This window comes from Sciurus carolinensis, chromosome 7 (assembly GCF_902686445.1).
Source record: "Sciurus carolinensis chromosome 7, mSciCar1.2, whole genome shotgun sequence".
NCBI classification, from domain to species: domain Eukaryota; kingdom Metazoa; phylum Chordata; class Mammalia; order Rodentia; family Sciuridae; genus Sciurus; species Sciurus carolinensis.
Genome location: NC_062219.1, coordinates 146589102 through 146609990, shown reverse-complemented (window position 1 = coordinate 146609990; position 20889 = coordinate 146589102). Strand labels below are relative to the sequence as shown.

The following is a 20889-nucleotide window of genomic DNA, read 5'->3' as shown; positions in this document are numbered from 1 at the left end:
GAAAGACGGGGGGCTTCTGCGCGGGTCCTGCGATCGTCTCTGGCAGAGCAGCTTCGGGCTCCAGCCTCTCCGGCTCAGAGCCGGGCTCTCCAGTGCTGCCCGGGAACCTGTCCACCCTCCTCCACGCCCCGAGTGCCTTCCCCGCGCTTCTCCTGCTGGGCCCCGCTGTGGTGCCACCCTCTCCACTTGTGGCCTCTGACTCCTTCCCTCCACTCACACTCAGCTGGCGGCCATCTGGCAACCCCTCTTCTGAGGATGCGCCCACAGGTGGGCCCTGGGCCTCGCACATGACATTTTATGGCTTCCTCAGACTCCTCGCGCCTGCTGCTGACTGATGTAGCCCACCAGCCTCTTAGTGCCGTCTCCCGACTTAGCTTCCTCTCTTCAATTGTCCCTCTGTATCGCTTCTTCCTCAGATGCCTTCAGTCTGGCCTCCACTTGAGACACAGCTCACTTCAGGATCCATCTCTTGCTCCACCCTTTCCCCCTGAACTGCCCCCTGTAGACATCTAACATTGTCATGTCTTCACATGTCAGTTAAATGCGATGGCCACCAGCTGGTTTCCTGTCTTTCTCAGACTCTGTAAGTTCTGGCCCAGGTTTCTGACTGACTCTAAGCTTGCCCACAACCAAGTATCATATCCAAAACCAAGTGCAACTTTCTTCCTACTCCCATGGCTTGCTCCTCTATTGGTCCCTCTGTTCAAGACTCTCTTCCAAGAAAAAACAATTTTTTTTGAAGGGGTGAGTACCAGGGATTGAACTCAGAGACACTCGATCACTGAGCCACATCCCAAGCCCTATTTTGTATTTTATTTAGAGACAGGGTCTCAATGAGTTGCTTAGTGCCTTGCTTTTGCTGAGGCTGGCATTGAACTCTTGATCCTCCTGCCTCAGCCTCCTGAGCCGCTGGGAGCTGCTGGGATTACAGGCATGTGCCACTGCACCCGAGAGAAACAGAATTTTTATGACTCACCTGTTGCAGATTGCTGATCTCACTTCTGAAATCTCGACTCTTGCCTTTTATCCCTGTGTTTTTTATTGTTGTTTTATAGTTACACATAATGGTGGGATTCATTGTTACATATTCATTCATGCACACAAAATAACAGTATCATTTGGCGAATATCATTGACACTTACTCTTTTTACATGGATCCATTAGCAAGGTGGAGTTCTCTGACTCTTCTCTCCTTGCTCTTCTGTACCACGTGAGGAGTTCTCTGTGCAAGAACTGAGGTTCACAAGTTCCTCACTCTGAAGGCACGGAACCAAGTCCAAATCAAACTCAGAACCCAAGTTCCCTACCACTGTGACTTGGCTGTGTATCACTCCTGAGTCCTCGCTGGCCACGCAGGGGCCTGTCCACCCCACCAAACTGCATTCTAGTCATGTCCACACGCATTCTTTTCCCATTAAAAATCAAGACCTTGCTCAAAGGTCCTTCGGGAGCACCTTTATCCTTGGCCCTGAGGCAGAGCTGACCACTAGCCTCTGGGCCTCCACAGCACTTGCCTTAGAGTTCCAAACGGCACCTTGTAATGCAGAGGTTTTCCTGTTACTCACTGGAAGTGCCCGTGGTCCAATGGGCGTGAACGATGTGATCAATTTGTTGACCTGCCATCCATCCATCTACCTACCCGCTGACCTGCTTACCCTTCCCTGTCTTTCGATAAACCAGGCTAGTATTTTGAGCCTCCATGCCTAAGATCCCCACCAGGGCTAATATTCTAGAAGTCTGAATATTAGTTAGCCTCTGTACAGAGAGACAAGAGGGTACGTTGCAGGTTTAGTACATAACATGGGCACTCTGGATCATTCATATCTTGAGGACTTAGAATTTCTAAGGTTGGGATCTACTATTCCTATGCCTTAGGTTTGTAATAAATTTTGTGTTCTTTTTCCTGTTAAAAAAATTTTCTAACTCAATAATACTTAGTAGGCGCTCAATAAATGTGTCAAATTAAAAAATGAGTTAAGTTCTAGAAACTGACAGAAGATGGACTTTGGTATAAGTAGAGTAGAAAACAAGTCTCCTGCCTCCCGGCCTTTTGAGTTATTTAAGAATTGTCAGTTACGCACACTGTACCACATTCTCTGCCCCACAGAGCATCTCCTAAACAGGAGCACAGGAGCGTGTGTGAAGCTGTTGGGGCCCAGCAGCCGCAGGCCGGCACCGTGGAAGAACCAGCCCTAGGCTCTGCAGCTGAGGCTGTCCTGCGGGGCCCAGACCCGTCCCAGCAGGACCCACGCCAGTCAACTGCCCCTCACCTGGTGCCTTTCCACACACCGCTCCCTCCAGTCGTTACCCCAATTTTCACCTTCCATCTGCTTGTGTACCTTACAGTATTTTTACCTAAGTCAACTCTACAGCCCAGAAGCACAGGGGAGAGATTAGCGAGGTGGAGTGGCCTCAGAGCGAATATCCTAACCATTTCAAATTTTCTGTGTAGAACCAAATTAGATGCCAACTTTGATGCTATTGCTCCTTTCTTTTAACTGAATAAAAATGGCTTAAATGACAGTACAATATCATGTTTGCTTTAAATTCTTTATTATCCTGAATATAAAAGACGGAAGTCCTCTAGGATATAACAGAGTTCTTTATGTGGAAACATTATTTTTTTTTTACAAGTGAAAAAATAAATACCTCTTGGAATAAAGGCTTATAATGCTAATATGTGCCATAAAAAAGTAGAGTTTTAATATTTGACAAAATGTCTGTGCAAAGAAACAAATGCATAAACACATTACTGCTACATTAAGGCAATATGAAAAGTATACTCAGAAATCTCAGTAAAGTGACAGTGTAGTTCCTAGCTTCAACTCAGCTAGTATTGCACCCGATAAGGTCATCTAGGTTTCCTGACACCCTAGAAAACCTGCTAGCTGACCAGCTTCCAAAATGCCCAAGTGGGAGTGGAAAACATGTCTAAGAACAGAGAACCAAAGAACCCTGTGGAGGGGTCAACCCAAAGAAAATCTAAGCACTTATTTAAAAAGCACATACGCAAACCAAAGAACAAAACCAAAAGCCCACCGAACCGCACACAAGGAGGCAGCAACTGGCAACCTGTGGGAAGGCTGAGACCTCAGACGGTGGCAGCAAAGTGACGCCCGGGTGGGAATGGAGCCCGGTGCCCAGGAGTGAAGACCAGCCCTCTGGGTGCCGGGGCTCCGGTTTCGGGGCGCGAGGCTGGCCCTTCCAGGGCAGTGCTCTCCCTCCCCAGTCTAAGCGCGTCCACCAAGCGGAGCCCAGGGAGCCTGGCTAGTCACAGACCTTTACCCAAACTGGTGGCATCTGACAACCACAGGCTGGCACAGCGGGCAGGGACGGGAACGGTGGACACCGCCTGCCCACTGCTGGTACCACTGAAGCCCAACTGTCGAGAGTCACAGGAAGGACTCTGAAGCCTGCCTGCATTCCAGTCATTCTTGAACAAGTTGTAAAAACAGAAATGACATGATAATGACAACTACTTAAGAAAAATTTTCCTACTAAAAATGTTCCGCGCTCCATGACCTTACAAAAAGAACCAAGTGACTTTGTAAAACTAATTCTCACAAAACCTGCTGCAAGGTGGGACCTCGCCTCAGGACACGTCGCGGAGACTTAGGAGGTCATTTGCCAAAAGGTCCCCACTTCTTGGCCACGCTGCCACTTACTGACACCGAAGACTCCATCTATCCCTTTGCTTGATCATAAAAAAAACAAGACCAGGGATGTGTCCGCGGCTGGGGTGTTGGCTCTGCCTGTAGATGTCCTCGCTTTTCTTCTCTTTTCTGTTTCTAAATGTCGCGTGGCGGGGAGTCTGGGAGTGGATTTCTCCACGTCACCGCTCTCGCCTTCACATGGGTCAGTCTGTGGAAATGCGGCGTGTCCGGACGCAGGACGGTTAGATGACGGTGAGGTTGAGCAGGCTGGTGTGCGTGGGCAGGTAGACGTGCTGCACGTGCTCCACGCGGGACCTGCAGACCGGGCACGACTGGAAGAGAGGCCAAGAGCAGGTTAGAGTTCCTCGGAGGGCGCCTACTGCACGCGGTGAGACCAGGGGCCCCTGAGCCTCCGTGGCTGGAGTCTGCGGCTCAGCTCCACAGGGCACAAGAGCCAAACCCTTCCTCCTGTGCTGGACGTGGCCCTATAAGAGTGGAGACCACACCTCAGGCCTCACACAGGAGGCCGGTGGAGACTGGCCCTGGGCCAGCATGACCAGGCGGATGCCCACGTGGCTGGAACGTGGGTGGCTGGCGCTGCTGGCAGGCAACAGCTCTCTCTTCCTGGGGTCCTCAGCAGGCACGTGCCCTTCATCAGCACTAAGGGAGACTGTGGTACAGGCCAGTACATGGCTGCTCCCATGGAATAACTCATTGTCACAGCATGACCCACTCTCAGGAAGGACACAGTGCTCCTGTGGACTTGATGTCCAGCCCTAGGAACTGGGGGACTGGTAGCTTCCAAAGGGCCACAGAAACCCACAGTGATCTTTAGCTGATGCTTCCAAGCAATGGAACCAAATAAAGAAGTTAAGAGGAAGCGTAGAAAAGAATAAAAAATGCTGTATGAGTACCTTTCATTGTTTGTACTAATATCGAAATGAGTTTGACTTGCTAACAAGCAACAGCCTATCCCAGAGGGCCCTAGAGACAGCAGTAATCAAAGTGAATTCACCACAATCAGAATGAACAACCCACCCCTGGGCAACTGGACATGAACTGTAATGCACGATCCTAGGGCTCCTGCCCAAGTGTGCCAGGCGAGTGAGAAAGGCCATCCCAGAGTGTCAGCCAACACCAGGAGTGTGGAGCAGCAGAGGGAGGCCTGCATTCTAGGCCTGGATTTAGCCACCAACTAGGCGCCAGAGCCACAGACGTCCTTCGGATGCTCACTTCCAGAATTGGAGATGAGCCTACGACTTGAAGCAGTCGTGCCGCTGAAAGCAGCACACTGACCCTCAGCGTCTCCTTAGGCCACCAAGCTCAATGACGCTCCAGGGAGAGGCGGATTCTCTGGGTATGGCATGCGGGGCGTGGGCATGGGCCAACTACGGACCGCCTGTCGAGGCGGCCCCTCACCTGCAGCTGGGCGGCACAGCTCTCACAGCACACAGTGTGGCCGCAGGGGCAGAAGGTGGAGTTGATGTCCTCCGCGCAGCACACCATGCACAGCATGGCTTCCCTCAGCTTGCGCAGCTTCTCCTGCAGCGCCCGGGTCTGCTGGCAGCCGAAGCCCTCGCAGCTGCTGCAGTTCATGCTGCTGTCAGAGGACTTCAGGGGAGAGCTGGGGGGGCTCTGGTCGCCCCGGGGAATGAGGTCCACCACGCCGGCGTTGTACAGAGCCCTCCGGGCGTGGTCGTACACCTCCTTCGACGTTCTCTTAATGTCGAAGACGTACTTCTTGCCAAGGTTGATGTTTTCATTCAGAAACAGAGATGCCAAGTGGCCCTTCAAGTCACGGCTGTACTGCATCATGACGGCACTGGTCACTGTGTCACACCTGTGAAGAGAGAGTGGACATCTGCTTCAATACCCAGATCCAGGGCAGACCTCTGCGTCACCTCCTGACGCTGCTCCCACCAGCAGAGTGGTGTCAGCAGACGTTCTGCGTTCTTGGCACGCGCCTGGAAGGCGCAGCTTCCCATTCTGCATGTGCCACACAGCCCGGCCACACCACCTCTGCCTGCCCTATTCCAGTCCCTCTGAAGTCCCTATAAATCACGACTATGGAGAAAGTGACCCTCTGCTCTTTCTCTAGGGCATGAGCTGCAGTCCACAGCAGCTTGAGGAAGAGAAAGGACATTTTTCTTTGAAGTGTTTGCTTTTGTGTTTAAAATGTCGACAATTTGTCCATTCTGCTCCACAATCTGTGTGTCTATTTTAAACTAAAATATTTTAAGACTGTCTACCAATTAAAGTTTCTGGCTTTACTTTGCCAGATATTTCAGTCCAATCACAACTCAGCTTCGAAGTTCCCTCTGGAATGAGGGGATCAATATTGTTACTAAAACCCTCATGGAGTAGGTGGTAGTGAGGACTCGGGCAGGATCTCCCGGGAGGGAAAGACGACCTGCCATCCTTCTGCCAAGAAAGGGCAAAGCTGCAGCAGAACAGGCCGGCCACCCAGGGTCACCTCTGGGAGGCGAGGTTAGGGCAGGAAGGTGAGAGAAGCAGGAGGTGAGCGGCCTACGCGGGTCGCTGGAAGCAGGACGACGTGGATCAGGACTCTACTGCGCCTGAAGAGACAGGATGTCCCACAGAAGCCACACGCCACCTCGTGTCTCCGAGGCACAGTGACGCTCTCCAGGGCCCCGAGGTACGTGCCTGTAGAACGCGTGTGTCTCGGTGATCGCTCGGTAGAGCCCGCTGGCCGCCCTGGTGCTGATCATTTTAAACAGGAGCACGATGCTGTTCCCAGACTCCTTGGTGACCGTCAAGTACACGTTCTTCCCTGACTGGGTAGCCATCTGCACCACAGGGTAAGCTATCCTGGGAGACAGGAAGACGAGCGTGAGCAGGCCCAGGAGGAGCCTGGGGAGGGTCCCCCCGCCCACAACTCAGCAGGAAAATCACACACTGGATCTGGAGCGACCCATGACCCTCGTCCCCAACACCCAGGCAGACCCCAAAGCAGTCACGCGACCTGAAGGGCTGCAGCAAGTCTGGGGTGGGTGCACCCGAGTGTGTGGAAGCGAACAAGAGATTTTCAAGGCAGTGAACTTACTTCAAAAATACTGTCACAGCGACACCCCGTGGGTCAACACCGTCACGTGGTTATTAAGCCCGAGTGAAATCAACGTGAGCACGCCAGGGTGACAGTCGCTCCTCAGAGGACTGCCCGCGCCGTCCCTCCCCCTTCCTGCTTCCATGATGAGAGGCTGGGCGCGCGGATGCCTGCTTACCTATTAATGGGGCTGAAGTCCTCCTTGCAGACCGAGATGCCCTCGGGCCCGACCCCGATGAGCAGCTTCTGCCCTTCGCTGTCCCTCACGGTGTGCCACTCTATGCCGTAGTTCTCCATGGCAGACACGATCTGCAGAACCTGGTACTCGGCCGAAGCCTGGCTGGTCCCCTCCAGCTCCCTGTGCTTCGCGACAATGCTGCAGAGGAGCAGGAGGGCGGGGTCACACAGAGGGACCAACTCATAAAGATGGACCCAGATGGTCCGCTCTAGTCCATGACGTGACAGCGTCGTTTAGGAATCACAAAACCGTCCACTGCATATTACTGATGTTTCACTTACTGAGTAAACTTGTTATAAAATACTACTAAGAATCTGTTCAAGATCGAACACTTAGGAATGAATTGAAAGAATTATGGAAAATCTCTAAAATTATACCTAAGAGAAAGTTAGATGTTGGAAGTCCTCCCGCATCTGTCTACACAGACTTCAAAAGCGTCACTGGAATCCAGCATTATAAAGGGGCTGATTAGATCAGCTGCTACTGAAGAATATGAGCACTTATTTTCTCAGTGGCCCTTGGTGATCCTGCCTCCTGATAGCTGTAGTGTAGGCTGGATTCAAGGCTGGCTGCTAATGAACAGAGAACCAGGGAACTCAGGGGATGTGACTCACTGAGATTAAGTTACTAAAGACTGTTTCCCTCTTGGCTGTCCCCTCAGGCTCTGAGTTGGTCAGTCACCTTGGGGAAGTCAGCAAACACATCAGGAAAAAGTCCTCTCTGAGGTTCACAGGGCAAGGGAGGGAGGCTGGCCAGCACACCACAGGGGCTATCCTGGAAGTGGGTCCCTCCCTCAGGAACCCCGGGACTCAGCGAGGCCATGGCCGGATTCCCAACCTGGAGATTCTCAGTCACAGAGATAATGCTTGTAGTTTTAAACCACCACATTTTGGGGTATCCTGTCATGCAGGTCTAGGTAACTAAGATGCCCACTGGGCCTCTTGATCTCATTCTTGCCGGATGAAGAAAACACCAATATGCATGACGGACTTTTCATTGTAGGAGACTTAAGTTTTTAAAAAGTTGAACATTTAAGAAATTCTCATTCTGTGTAACATTTCATATAAAGGCATTTATTTGTATAAACTACGTTTTGTGTTTGTAAATTTCTGAAAGAAAAGGCTAATGAATCTTTTGAAAATAACTGGTTAAACTGCGTAACGGCCTGGAGCAACCTCACAGATGATCTGTACCATGGATTCTCTCTCCTTGGGACATTCTTATCAAGTTGCGAGCTCTGTGCACATCCGCCGGCCTGGGGCAGCCTCACCTGTTCAAGGCAGCACTGGAAAGCTCCTTTGCACACAGCTCCTCGTAGTTATACTTGGCAGTGTTCTGGTTATAGTCCCCAAACTTGGTCTGGGCCAGGAGGGCACTGAGTTCCACTGCTTGCTCTGGGGAACACTGGAGGTGGCCTGCCAAGAGGGACTCCTTGATGTGCAGAAAAAAGATGTGCCTGCAAAGAAAAGGAAGAATGAGGTCAGGCTTGGGGAATAACTGGACATCAAGCCCTATCTGCTGGGCTGGGGTGCGGCTTAGTGGCACGGCGCTGGCCTGGCATGTAGGAGGCCCCGGGTTCCATCCCCAGCACCAGAAAAACCAGACACAAGGACAAATACAACCTGCGCAGTAATTTCACAGTCAAGTACTTTCCTTTTAAGGAAGGAAAACATCAATTAAAAAAAAAAATCACACTGAATACACTTATCATGACAGACCCTTTTTAATCAGGAGCATTAAGGCAAAATAAGCCCGAACACTAACTTTCTCTGGAATAAAACTTGAAATTCAAACAAGACATCCAATGAAGACAAGTTCAGTAGCTGTCAGGTCACAACATGTTTCTGCATTGTTTTAAAATAAATAGTCTTCATCAGAAAAACTCTACCTTGAAATGAATTCTGAGGCAATCTTGAGCAACTAATAAAAAGAGCGGCCTCACCTGCTCACAACCCGCATTTCTAAGAATACACGCTCCATCCTCAGGGCGGGAAGTTCATTAGCACCTTTGAAACCAAGCTCTCCCTGGGCTCCTTTCCCAAGCCCACCCTTCCTCCAGTGGGGCCAGACTCACTTTTGCCCCCATCTCCGCCTACCTGCTGGTCTGAGAGCGCTCAGAACAGCGCCCTGCCCCTCCCTGCCTCTAGTCATGGGTCCTGCTCACAGCTCCAGCGGCCAGAGCGTCCCTCCTCCAGCCTCTGCCATACCCCCTTGCAGGCCGCCATTTCTTTGCTCAGATCCTTCAAGGGGTCCTCACTGTCTGCTGAGGAAGCACCACGGTGGCCTGAAATCTAGGTTTCTCCGCTGTCCAAGGCTTCCCAGTCACAGCTGTTGTCATGTCCTCCAGCCGCTGTGCCCAGGGATGGGACCACTCCTGTCCTTAGGGACTCTGGTCTTGCTGCTCCCTCTGTCCTGATGGCCCTTCCTCCTGGATACCTGGGTCTGTGTGGCATGTGCACCACCTCCTCCTTGTCGCGGTGCTTGGTGTTGTGCTGTGGGTAGGGTTTAGACAGCTGCACGGAGGTCGACTGTGCAGAGAGCTCCGTAGGTGCAGGTGCGCCTGCGGGCGTCTGGGATTATTTGACACCTGACCTTGGTTTCACTGTTTGAGCCTGTCCTGTGTACGACGCTGCAGTCTATACGTGTTAAAAGGTATGTCCGTCACGCTCACACGCTCCTGGGGAAATTAAGATATTGTTCATATTGTCCAAAATTCTGGAAAGAGTATCTAAACTGCCACAGAAAAGGTTGGTCTAGGTTACAAAATGTGTCCCCAGCAACTGGAGTCCTAACCTTACTTGGAGGATTTGTGGTTACCTCTGAAGAGTGCTTAAATGCCACCATATCCCTCCCGATGATAAATGAGTTATGGCCACTGGTAATGCTTGGACAACAGGTAAGCTCAGTCCCCTTGCACCGAGCATGACAACCTTCCTCCAGCCTCACACCCTTGTGCTCACACACGCCACCTGTGCAAGACATTCCAGGCAGAGGAAGAAGAGGAAGGAGAGGGTGACGACAAACCCGGAATCTTGGGATGTCAGGCGGGGAGAGCCACCATCTGCCTTCACCAACATCCAAAGCCAATCTTCTGGGCCCTCAATGTTGATAACAGAACATTTAAAATGATCAAACTCAGCCAAATACTGCAGTTTTCTCCTTATTCAAAGCCTCCATAAAGAAATCACACTAAGAATGCACAACAGCCCTGAAAGAAGGTAAACATGGTTTTTATTAACCCAAACATCTGTTAGTCTTTAAAGTATTTCTGACATACTGCTACACTGAGAGGGGCCCCAGCCGGGGCAAAGAAATCATCAAAAAACAAACAAACAAACCCCAAAACCCTGGCTTTAAAATAGCTGTCCGAGGAGGGCCCAGCATTTCCACAGAAACCTGGTGTCACAGCAGCGCTCGGGCCTCAGAAGGCCTTTCAGACGGCCTCCGGGAGAGCTCGTCTTGTGACATCCCTCTGTCCGTCCACCAGGAGTGCTTTTAGGAAACTACCAGCTGAAGGCAGGTTCACGCTCAAGAAGAAATCACGGGAGAAAAGATTTTAAGTTACCACCACCAACTAAGTCTTCCAGTCACTGCGTACGTAAATGCCTCTGTCAACTTATTTTCCTGGAATAAAGTTAGAAATGACTTCCTGTTTCATTAAGTAGCAAGTCCAGCCTGCGAAAGGCGAGTTTCAAAACCGACTCCATTTCTTTTCCTAAAGTACCCGCGCCCACTTCTAGAGAGACAGCTGCCAAGTCAGAGGCAGAGTAGCAGCAAGTGGCCACATACAAACAGGGCAGAGGCCGGACAGTGATGCGGATCCCCTCGAACCGGTCAGAAATGGGAGAGGTGGGGACAACGGGCGCACCCGTGTTTTCTGAGCACAGTCCAGGCTGGGCTGGGACCCACCCGCTAGGCAGAGACCCTCCCTGCTGTTCACGTCCCGCCCTTCCTGCATCTTGCAGTTTCACGGCTGTGAAGCCACCTTTCATTTCGAGTCAGGAAAGGTCCGTCAGGCACTGCCTGTGCCCAGCCCTAGGCCGGGATGCAGGACGGACATTTCTGAAGGAACTTAAGCTTTGAGAGCGAAGGAACACATCCAAGTAACCCAGCCACAAACTGGCCACTGGGTGACAAGTGTTCACTCCCCGGACAGCAGCTGGGAGTGGGGGGCAGCCAAGGTCAGCAGCTTGGAGGAGCCACCAGGGGACAGAGGGAGGAAGGCAGAGCTCAGAGCGCGTTTCCAGCGAGGAATTCCCTGGGAGCTCAGGGCCTGCCAGCGGCTTCCACGCAAGCTTTTGCTCCATTATCCTCCCCGCCGACCATCTGGCCTGGGACTGTCTGGCTGGCTCCTGGATCTTGCCATTCCTTTTTTTAGGTGAGAGGGTGAAAGGTCACCAATAACATCAAAACAAGCAGATGCAGTCAAAGAAGTCGTGCATGCCATGGTTTTTTTCACTAAAGATGGAAAGTGATGACATGTTTAGTTCAACACAGACGACACCCCACATCGCGACAGAGGGAAAGGCTTTCAGAAGAGACTATTGTGTCATAAACACATACACGTGAACGCATCCTACGACATGGAAGCTCAACTGCATTTGAAAAAATTTTCTTGGGGTTCTACTTTGAAATTAACTCCTTAAATTTTACCTAGTCACTAAGAAAATGGAAGTTTTCAACATATGGGTCACATTTTGGAGCCCAAGGTAGAAACACTCCAGCTAATTCATGTCTGGATGTCATGTATACAAGTGAGTCTCACTTACCCTAGCATTAGGGAAGGTTTGAAAAAGTGGGGTGAATATAAGAATATGCTCAATTTAAAAAAAAAAAATTCTTAGTTGCAGATGGACACAATACCATTATTTTATTTATTATATGGTGCTGAGGATCAAACCTACTCTACCACTGAGCTACAGCCCCAGACCCCAATTTTAGGGATCACATAGTCTTAATGTTTTGTTTCAAGTCATTGTAAATTGCTATTTTTAAAATTAATGCCTTGATAGTGTTAAGGAATGAAGTTAAATCATTTATCTTTTAAGAGTGTGTAACCAGAAAATCCTCCTCTGAACGCTGGCTTGTCTCTGAAACAATCACCCAGTCCCCAGAGCAGAGCTTTCTACACTCCAATTGGGACTGTGGATCTGCTAGAGGTGGAGGCTACTCTCCATTACTCAGTTACCACCCTCCAGTCATCTTACCAGTTACACCATTTGGAGATCTCCTAGGGACAAATGTAAAATAACTATATCCAGATGCACTATTATACCCCAAATTTAAGTAACTAACCTAAAACTTCCTTAAAAAGGCTAAGGAGTTATTTTCAAAAAATTCAGTTACTAGTAACTGAACTGTATTTCTCCCTGAGAACCAAGACTGACTCTAGTTGTGGGGAGTAGTAGACAGCCAGCCCCTCACCTCGGTCAGACCCCACCACAGTCCCGCCTCCCACGCCTCCATCCAATGAGTCACTTAACCATGTCAGTTTATTTTACACCAAACTCTGACTGCCAAGTTACACTTAAAAACTATCGAATCAAAACAGAATTGCTAGGAGAGTTTTCCGTTTTCTATCTTAGAACAGAAAAGAAATCAGTTCAAGATGGATCCCGGGCCTGCATGTAGAAGCCCAAACCATAATGCTACAAGAACTAAGCTAAGAATCCTCATGACTGGGGGGTGGCAGAGGTTTCTCAGGACATATCAGCAAATACCACAGAAGAAAAAAATGGATAAATTAAAACTTCACCCAAATTAAAAAATACCTACTCACCAAAAGGCATAAGAAAATAGGCAAGCCACAGAGGAGATATGTTTACAGAAGTTATAGCCACCAAGGACTGGTATCGGGGACAAAGAAATTGTACATTTTGAAAATAAAAGCTAACAATAAAAATGGGTAGAAGACTTGAAGACGACACAAAAGATTCAGGAAAGTTCCTGAAAAGATGATCAACATTATCAATCAGAGAAATGCAATTAGAACCCCAGCACCCTCCCACCATGTGCTAAGGGAAGGCCAGCTGGGACGTGGGGGGCGGGACTTGCCCTTGCTCTTCATGGAGAAGGCTCTGGAAATGGCTTGGCAGTTTCATATAAAACCAGTCACCTACTCCATGACCCAGCTATTCTTTTCTTAGGTATTTATTCAAGAGAAATGAAAACACATGTATCTACAAAAAAAAGACTTGTACTAGAATGTTCATAGCAACTTTGCTCATGGAAAACAGGTGTTCATCAATAGGCGTATGGATCAACAAATAGTAGTGCACTCGTAAAACGGAGTGCTATCCATCGATAAAAAGGAATACATCAATCAATATGGACAATCTCAAAAAAGTCTGATGAACAAAAGCCTAGAACACAAGAGCATGCATGGGGGTGGGGATGTGGCTCAGTGGTAGAGTGACTCCTGGCCAGTGTGAGGCCCAGGGTTTGATCCCCAGCACTGCAAAAAATCAAAATCAAAATAAAAAATAAATTCAAAACAGCATTAAAATACCCTCAGTTTATTTTCAAGCACAAACTGCTTGATTCCATATGTGCAGAGTTGAACAGGCACAACATAACAAATCTTTGGTAAAAAAACACAATGGTGGTCACGCAGTGGGGTGGGTGGAGGTAGGGAACAAGTGGGAACTGACTCTAGAAGGAGAGGGGGGAACTTTCTGGAGTGACTTTCTGGAGTGGTGGTCATGTTCTAAATCTTGATGGAGGTCTTGTTCAAAGTAGCACATTTATCTGTCAGAACTCAGTAAGCAGCATTAGGATTCATACACTTCATGTAAAATTTTGCATCAAAAGTAAAAAAGAACTGTATGCAAACAGGGAGTTCTAGTCAGTGAAAGATCCACTGATGTACTTAGGAAAAAGTACACTTATAACAACTTATTTTGAAATGCATTAAAAAGATAGATTGATGGATGGATAGCGGAACCAAAAAAAAAAAAAAAGGATAAATACATAATAAAGCAGGCACAGTAAATAGTAGAATGTAGGTGGGGCTCTGTGAGTGCTGTAAAGGCCTTTGACTTTTCTGTAAGCCTGAAATTTCTCATAAGCAGCTGAGAAAATCCTAGTTGGGTCAAGATTCAGAACTCCACCTAGATCAAATGAACGTCATGGAGGGCTTGCAATATTCTCATTAGTAAATCATGACCAAGTACTGATCAAATCATCTCTCTACTCAAACTTAAGGAGGTTCTTTTCAAAGTCCCAAATACAAAGCTGGATGATGGAGGTGTGTCCGCAGGCCCTGCAGCAGTTAAGAGTGGAGCGGCCAGAGGGGACTGCCAACTTCAAGTGCCCCACTGAAGAGCACCAGCACTGGAAAGCTTCAGCCCTGCACTTCTGAAAGTTGCTTACTGCCTCCCAGAGTGTCTCTGTCAGGCCCCAGTCCAGGCAGGCCTGTGGCTATGGATGCCATCTCCTTCCCGACAGCCTAGACTGGCCGGGAAAGCGCTCTTCCACAGTGCAGGGCCAGCTGAGGAACTTTCAGACCCCGTCACCTCTTTAAATGCCTTTGGATCACAAGTTGTTTGCCAGGTCCTGCTGCTGGTATGAGAGCGCTGAGACCAGGCTGCAAGAGGACAGCAGAGGAGCCCATTGCTGTGTCTGCCGCTGCCCCACGCGGTCTCCCTGAGTCTAAGTGCCTTCTAAGTAATTAGGTTTTATTTTAAATGCCCTTTAAAAAAAGTTCTTTGACCCTTCATGCTAATATACAAATATCGGAAATTCAAAGAGACTGAAGATGCCCAGATGGGATTCTTTTGACTAAAATAAATACCATGTAATAACACAAACATCCTATAGTCTTAGCACAAAGAAAAAAACTGAATAGGTAAACTAGAATACAGAAATTCAATTCATACTTTCCTTGGAAATATACACACGTCAGATTTTACCAATTTTACTTTCCTGGGGCCTGTTCTGTATTTAGAAATGCAAGAAAAAAAAAAGGAAAAAGTGCTACTTTAGGATGGTCAATACAAGAACACACATGACGCCTTTCCAGTAGATACACACTGTTGCAACTGCTTGTTAAACACTGACCCACCCAAGTCACCCAACAGTAAATCATGTAAGCAACCGTTCCCAACACAGACAAGTTAAGAAAGGCTTTGAGCATGATTTTCAGGCACGAGCAGGAGCCAGTTGGATTCAGCTCTGAACTGAACTGAAATCCCCACATTCCAAACTTGCCCAAAGCTGTCATGTGGCATTTTCTCTTGGTTTCATGATGCCATCTTTCCTAAATTTCTATGTTCATGTGATTTTTTTTTTTTTTTTTTTTTTTGGTTGGGAGACAGGGAAAAAATTGAGTTAATAAGTACTTAGAACTATAAATTGGCTGAAATTAGATAAAGTAATGCTGTAGCTTAAGATGGATCTGAGCCAGGCACCCTGGCTCACCCCTGCAGCCCAGCTGCTCTGGAGGCTGAGGCAGGAAGACTGCGTGAGCCCAGCATGGGCAACACAGGGAACCCCGCCTCTTAAAAAGAGTATACAACACAAAGAAACAAAACCATCTGAACATCATAAAAGGCCCAGGGGAATAGCTGTCCATTTTAGATTAAGAACTAATAGCCACAATAAACTGGTGGTCTGAAATATGGCAGAGGGGGCAGAAGACAGGAAGGCAAGGGATGCCAAGCACTGAGCCAGCTCTAAACAGAAAGAAATACCACATGACATTTTTTAATGGCGATGTTTCTTTTAAATATTGTTATTCTATTTACAGAAGCAAACAAAAACTTTGTTTTGGCTAGCCATTAACCCACTACAGAAACTTTGTATCAGTTAACCCCATTTTTATTTCTAAATTCTTAATCACTGATTGAATAATTATTTAATAAATTAGCACTTGCTAGACTCTGGGGATGCGATGTTGATGGATTTTAATGGAATGCAGACCATTAGAGTGACTGACAATAAACAACTGCCACATAAGTAAATGTGGTGTTATAAGCTCATTAATGCCACAAAGGAAAGACACAGGATGTCTGGGGAAAGTGTAGTCCCTGCACAGAGCTGCAGCGGGCTCCGCAGGACTGAGGACTGAGCTCAGGCCAGGATGGCAGGAGGGCACTAACAGGGCACTGGTCAACCTTGTCGCGGCTGGCATCACTGAAATCTTGATGAAATGCAGTGTCCAGGATCAGGGTGTGTCTCTGAACACTCAGATGAAGCATATACATCTCTAACCTCTGGTTTTGAAAGTATTGGCGAAATTCAGTCAGAATAAATGAAAGCCTTTGAAGAGCAAGAATTTCCATGACAGTTACAATTTCAGATCTACTTCTAGAATACATTAATTTGTCTCACTTTTTGTTTACATCAACAGCATGGCAAACATCTGCTGAAAATACCTGCTGTCTCCATCTCTGAATGATGCCAACTAGTCTGAGCAGGACTCTCCTTTCACTTTGAGGCAAACAACCATCTGGGTAGAAGAACCTCATCTAAAATGAGGCCAAATCAGAGACCAGATTAACCCTACCTACCAAGCCTAACCAATACCAGATATGTTTTCTCTGTTTTCAAAGGAACATAATTAGGAAAACATTAAGGAAATCATACAGATGAAGCAGAAGCCTAGGGGAAAAAGCTCTGGCTAGCGGGTTTTCAGAGGCAATCTCCTCCTGGGCTTTCAGCTGGGCTCAGGCCCAAAGGCCTGTAGGGCTAGTAGTTAATGGCAGAATGGGAGCTAGAACCCAGGGCTTCTGCCTGGTTCCAAAGATAAGCAGGCCTTCCCGCTTGTTACTCTAATCTGATGTGAACTAGTATGTTAACTGCCCCCAGTTAGGCCAGCTCCACCCTGAGCAGGCTACTTAATTGTCCACAGAGGACGACTAAGCCAGGATGTTTGGAACCATTTAATAAACTGCCCAGCCACTTTCAGCACACTAAATGCACCCTCACGACTTGACTTACTAAAACATCAACTCTAATAACTGGATTGTCACAGCTGCATTTACTCACTACATAAGCACATCAATTGTATTTTCACAGTGTTTTATATACTTCATAAAACTGGAATACCAAAAAGCTTATCAACAAGTTTATTTTGCTAAAATATCATTAAGGGGAAATAAATGTTTTTGTTCTTAAGTGTCATGCATACAAAAACAATGCTGATTGTAAACTGGACCTAGTACAACTGCTGATGCCCTAATTAAAAGGTACAAATGGTAATTAAAACAGAATGTGATATAAACCTTAGGGGGCATTTTCTTAATTTGTATTTTAGCCAATCCTACACATACATACAAAACAAGCAAAATTCACTAATATATTGAAAGTCAAAAGTTTAGATCACAGTAACCTTTCAATAGGATTTGAAAAAGGAATTAAAATCAATTAAAATTACCCAGTCGAACTAGCTAGACACATTCTTTGAGTGCTATTAGCTATAAATCTCAAGAGTCAAAGTCAATTCAGTCAAGAAAGGAAAAATCAAGGGAGGAAATTTGATTCAAGTTCTAATTCATAAAATGTCTCTCGTTCTTGCATGAATAAAATGAATTTGATCATTGTTACTGACCCAATTACAGGAGAGCACAGGTAGAGACCACCTAGTACTGAATTATAAAGTATGAATGCTTTCACAATACAAATGTATTATGCTATTATCACTTCCATTGTTTAAACAAAGTATCTGGTCCTCCAAGTTTCTGCAGGTATAAAACATCAATTTGTGTCATTAAAATAGGGTTGTGCCGAGAGATGCTGAAGTAACTACAAAATCATATATGACTACACAATGAAAAATTCAATGTTTTGTTATATTTTTTCTTTTACTCTACTGCAAGTCATGAAGTGCAAAGTAGAAGCTTTCATCAATTAGCTTTATATAAAAAAATTCTGATTAATAAAGACAGCTACAACATCATTAGGCATGGAACGACTTGAATATTTTGCAAGGTATTTTCAGAAGCACTAAGAATGCAAAATGTAAATTACACATTTCCCTCAATCTTTAAAGCTCCATATAGCAAGGCAAAGTAGGGATTTCAAATTCAAATGAAAAATTATAAAATGTTTCTATCAGTTCTTTGGTAAACAAACAAAAAAATTACACGTTAAAAAATCTTAGGGGATTTTGCTCACTCATCATTATTCAAAATTCTCAGAATCACATTTTTCACATGCATGGCAGATTTCCAAGTCAAAGGATTATGAAAAACATTGGTGCTTAGATTCAGAGTTCGCTGTTTTTGAAAGCAGTCATTTTCTTTTTTCTACATGCCACTGTAAGATTTACGTCTCTGGCATTTCAGCAGTAAATATTAAACATCACTTTCCTCGTTTGGCACATCCTTGAGAAAAAGTATCAGTCCAGAGGGAACACAGTTTCTGTTTGAAAAAGGAGACCTCAAGCTTCAGTTGTTTGCTACTATTGGTAGGGTTATTATTTATTTTTTAAAAACACAGAAATTCTACAGTCTAAACAACAGACATATTTAATATATCTGTGGGGTGGAACTCAGTTACAGTGGCCTTCAAAGAGTTCTTTTATTTAAGTTTTCATAAAACTTAAAAACTTTTAAAATTCTGCATGAAGCCAGAGCTCTCTGCTACACAGTGTAATCTGACACTAGACTGAAGAAGTTAACCAAGTTTTAAGTAACCCAAGAGGAACTGTTTCCTGCTTTCGGTTAGAACAGTCCACAGTGACCTGTAATAACACCACTCGGGCGAGGTTACTATAGGGCATGAGATGCTGCTATCAGGAAGTCAGTCTCAGAACTGTTTCTTTTTGTTTGTCCGTAAGAACTCAACCCTGTTCTCCCAGTAAGTTCATAAAGACGACAAAAAAACAAACAAGAGCTGGAAAATGCACCCAGGCCAACTATGCAGCAAAATGAAGTATAATATGGGAAATCAAACTAAGTTATGAGGAACTCCCTCTGCATTAACACAAATTTGCCTGGGGACATCTCTGAGAGGGTGTAAGGAACCCTCCTAAAGGATTCAAAGGTGTATTTGACACTGGTTTACTTTGGCCTCGCTTTACCTCGTCTGCTCCTGTAAGATGAGATGAGGTTCCACGAAGAACTTGACTCTCAGCTTAAGCCGGTAGGGCGCTAGCCCATCCATCTGCTGGGAGATCCGGTTTCTCAGATTTAGCCATAAACTTTCACCTTTGCTACCCGTAAACTGCAGTCCAAAATAATCAACTTCTATGATTCCCAATCGCCTGCACACCTAAAACAAAAAAGGAACGCAAGATGGATGAGCAAATGGTACAAGTAGTTAGAGCAGACCCAAGGGCTGTATCTAAGATTACCCCGTGATTTTTTACAAAGTCCACTGGTGCTACAATTCTCCATGTAAACGGGGAAAACAAAATTCCAAGCCTGACGCTGAAATCTAGTTGGCATGGAGGTTTGTCCTCTCTTGAGTATCAACAGCATGATCGACTGCCATAGAGAAAAGGGAGTCCCCAAAAGTAGTCTTGCAGAACGCTCAGGAGGGGCACCCACAGGGTATTTTCCCTTTTATTCCAATCTCTGGAATTCCCTCTACCAGCACAATCTGCACAGCTGATTTGGCAGCCTTATTATCTGGACAATTTTAACCATCTGAATTCCAAAATACAAACACAGTGAGGAAAGACGCCACAAGTGTCAGCTAAGCTTTTTCCAGCTAAGCGGTTTTCCAAACATCTCAGGTCTAGAGGATCTGAAGGCAGGACAGTTCACAGGGATCAAAGGCTCTGCCTGCCTTACCAACCATTCATGCACTGTAGGGCACCTTTCTTCACTCTCTCCGAATCACATGCTTAAAGACAACCTAGCAGCAGAGAGCCCAAACCTCTCCAAGTCTTTTCTCCCCTGCAAATCCGAAGCAGGTGAATGGGCCGTCTGAGAAGCAGGAGACAAGAGCCCGGCTTGTCTGCCAAGGAACCCGGGGACCCAAGACTGCCTCGAGCCACCCTAATCTGGCACGCGGGTGGCGCTGCCAGGCCCTGCGGGGATCCCGCGGGCGGCATCACGCGCACACCTGCAGCAGGTGTGCTGGTCCGCCTTGTTTGGGGAAAGTAACGGGTTAGGGGACAGGGTGGCAGCTCCCAGCTGTGCCCGCGACCCCGGCGCCGGGGTCCCGGGCGCGCGCGTCCGCTGCGCCCCACATGCACGCCCGGCGCGCCCCACGCCCGCGGGGAGGAGGCGGCTCGAGCCCGGCGCCTGGGGCGCGTTCTCCGGGGCCGCCGCTGCAGCGCCGCCGGGCCCCTGGCAGGCACCGGGCGTCCGACAGGCGACGAGGCCCCTCGGCTTCGGGGTGCCAGCCGGGGCCCCCCGCCCTCACCTGGTTGAGACAGTCCTCGCCGTTGGCTTTCGCCTCCACCTCCACCTCCATCAGCACCGCGTCCGGCCTCGTCACATAGCACAGCATGGCTGGGGCCGCTGCTGTCGCCACAGCCGCCTCCTCTTTGGTGTCGCGGAGCTGCAGGGCTCGAACCCAGTCCCGGGCTCGACAGGGGCCGGGCTCACTAGGCTGCAGCCCTGCAGACGCCGGCCCTGCACCCACGGTCGCGGCTCCCGTCCCCGTCACCCCCTAGCCGGCCCGCTTGGCCGCCAGCTCTCCAGCCCTACGCGGCGCCGCACTCCAGCAGCCCAACTGCCTGCGCCGCGACCGGGACTCCTCTGATATAGCGGCCCCGCCCTCTTCAGCTCGCGCTCCCGCCAATCACCGCATCTCTGCCCCTCCTCCGCAGCCTCACCAGCCAATAGTAGCGCCCGCTCCGCCGCGGCCCCGCCTCTCAGCGCCGGCTGAGTTCCCCCGGCCTCCTGGGGAGGTGGCAGCTTGTGGGCGCCTAGAGCTGCGGAAGGAGGGAGGCCCCGGAACACACCCGCTGCCTCTGCCCGCTGGGCGACGCTGCCCCGAGCGAGCTATCGTCCTCGGCTCCAGGCGGGGACGCCTCACTG

General features: G+C 48.1%; 1 protein-coding gene across 1 annotated transcript; it reads right to left on the bottom strand.

Annotated features, from left to right (window-relative positions):
* Window positions 1–2540: 2540 nt before the first annotated feature.
* On the bottom strand, window positions 2541–20568 carry Mylip (myosin regulatory light chain interacting protein). Its single transcript, XM_047558742.1, has 7 exons — window positions 20270–20568; window positions 18978–19168; window positions 8226–8411; window positions 6896–7093; window positions 6318–6482; window positions 5073–5493; window positions 2541–3985 (listed from the first exon to the last, which is right to left on the bottom strand). Exons 1-7 carry the CDS (start codon window positions 20354–20356, stop codon window positions 3896–3898), a joined length of 1338 nt encoding a protein of 445 aa, XP_047414698.1. The 5' UTR covers window positions 20357–20568; the 3' UTR covers window positions 2541–3895.
* Window positions 20569–20889: the final 321 nt, after the last annotated feature.

Excerpts from the sequence above, each read along its gene's own strand:
- Mylip (XM_047558742.1), bottom strand. The coding sequence starts at position 20,356 with ATGCTGTGCTATGTGACGAGGCCGGACGCGGTGCTGATGGAGGTGGAG. Across the intron at positions 8,412-18,977 it reads ATCTTACAGGAGCAGACGAG|GCACATCTTTTTTCTGCACA; the intron begins GTAAAGCGAGGC and ends TTTTCTTTGCAG. Across the intron at positions 7,094-8,225 it reads TCCAGTGCTGCCTTGAACAG|CATTGTCGCGAAGCACAGGG; the intron begins GTGAGGCTGCCC and ends GCTCCTCTGCAG.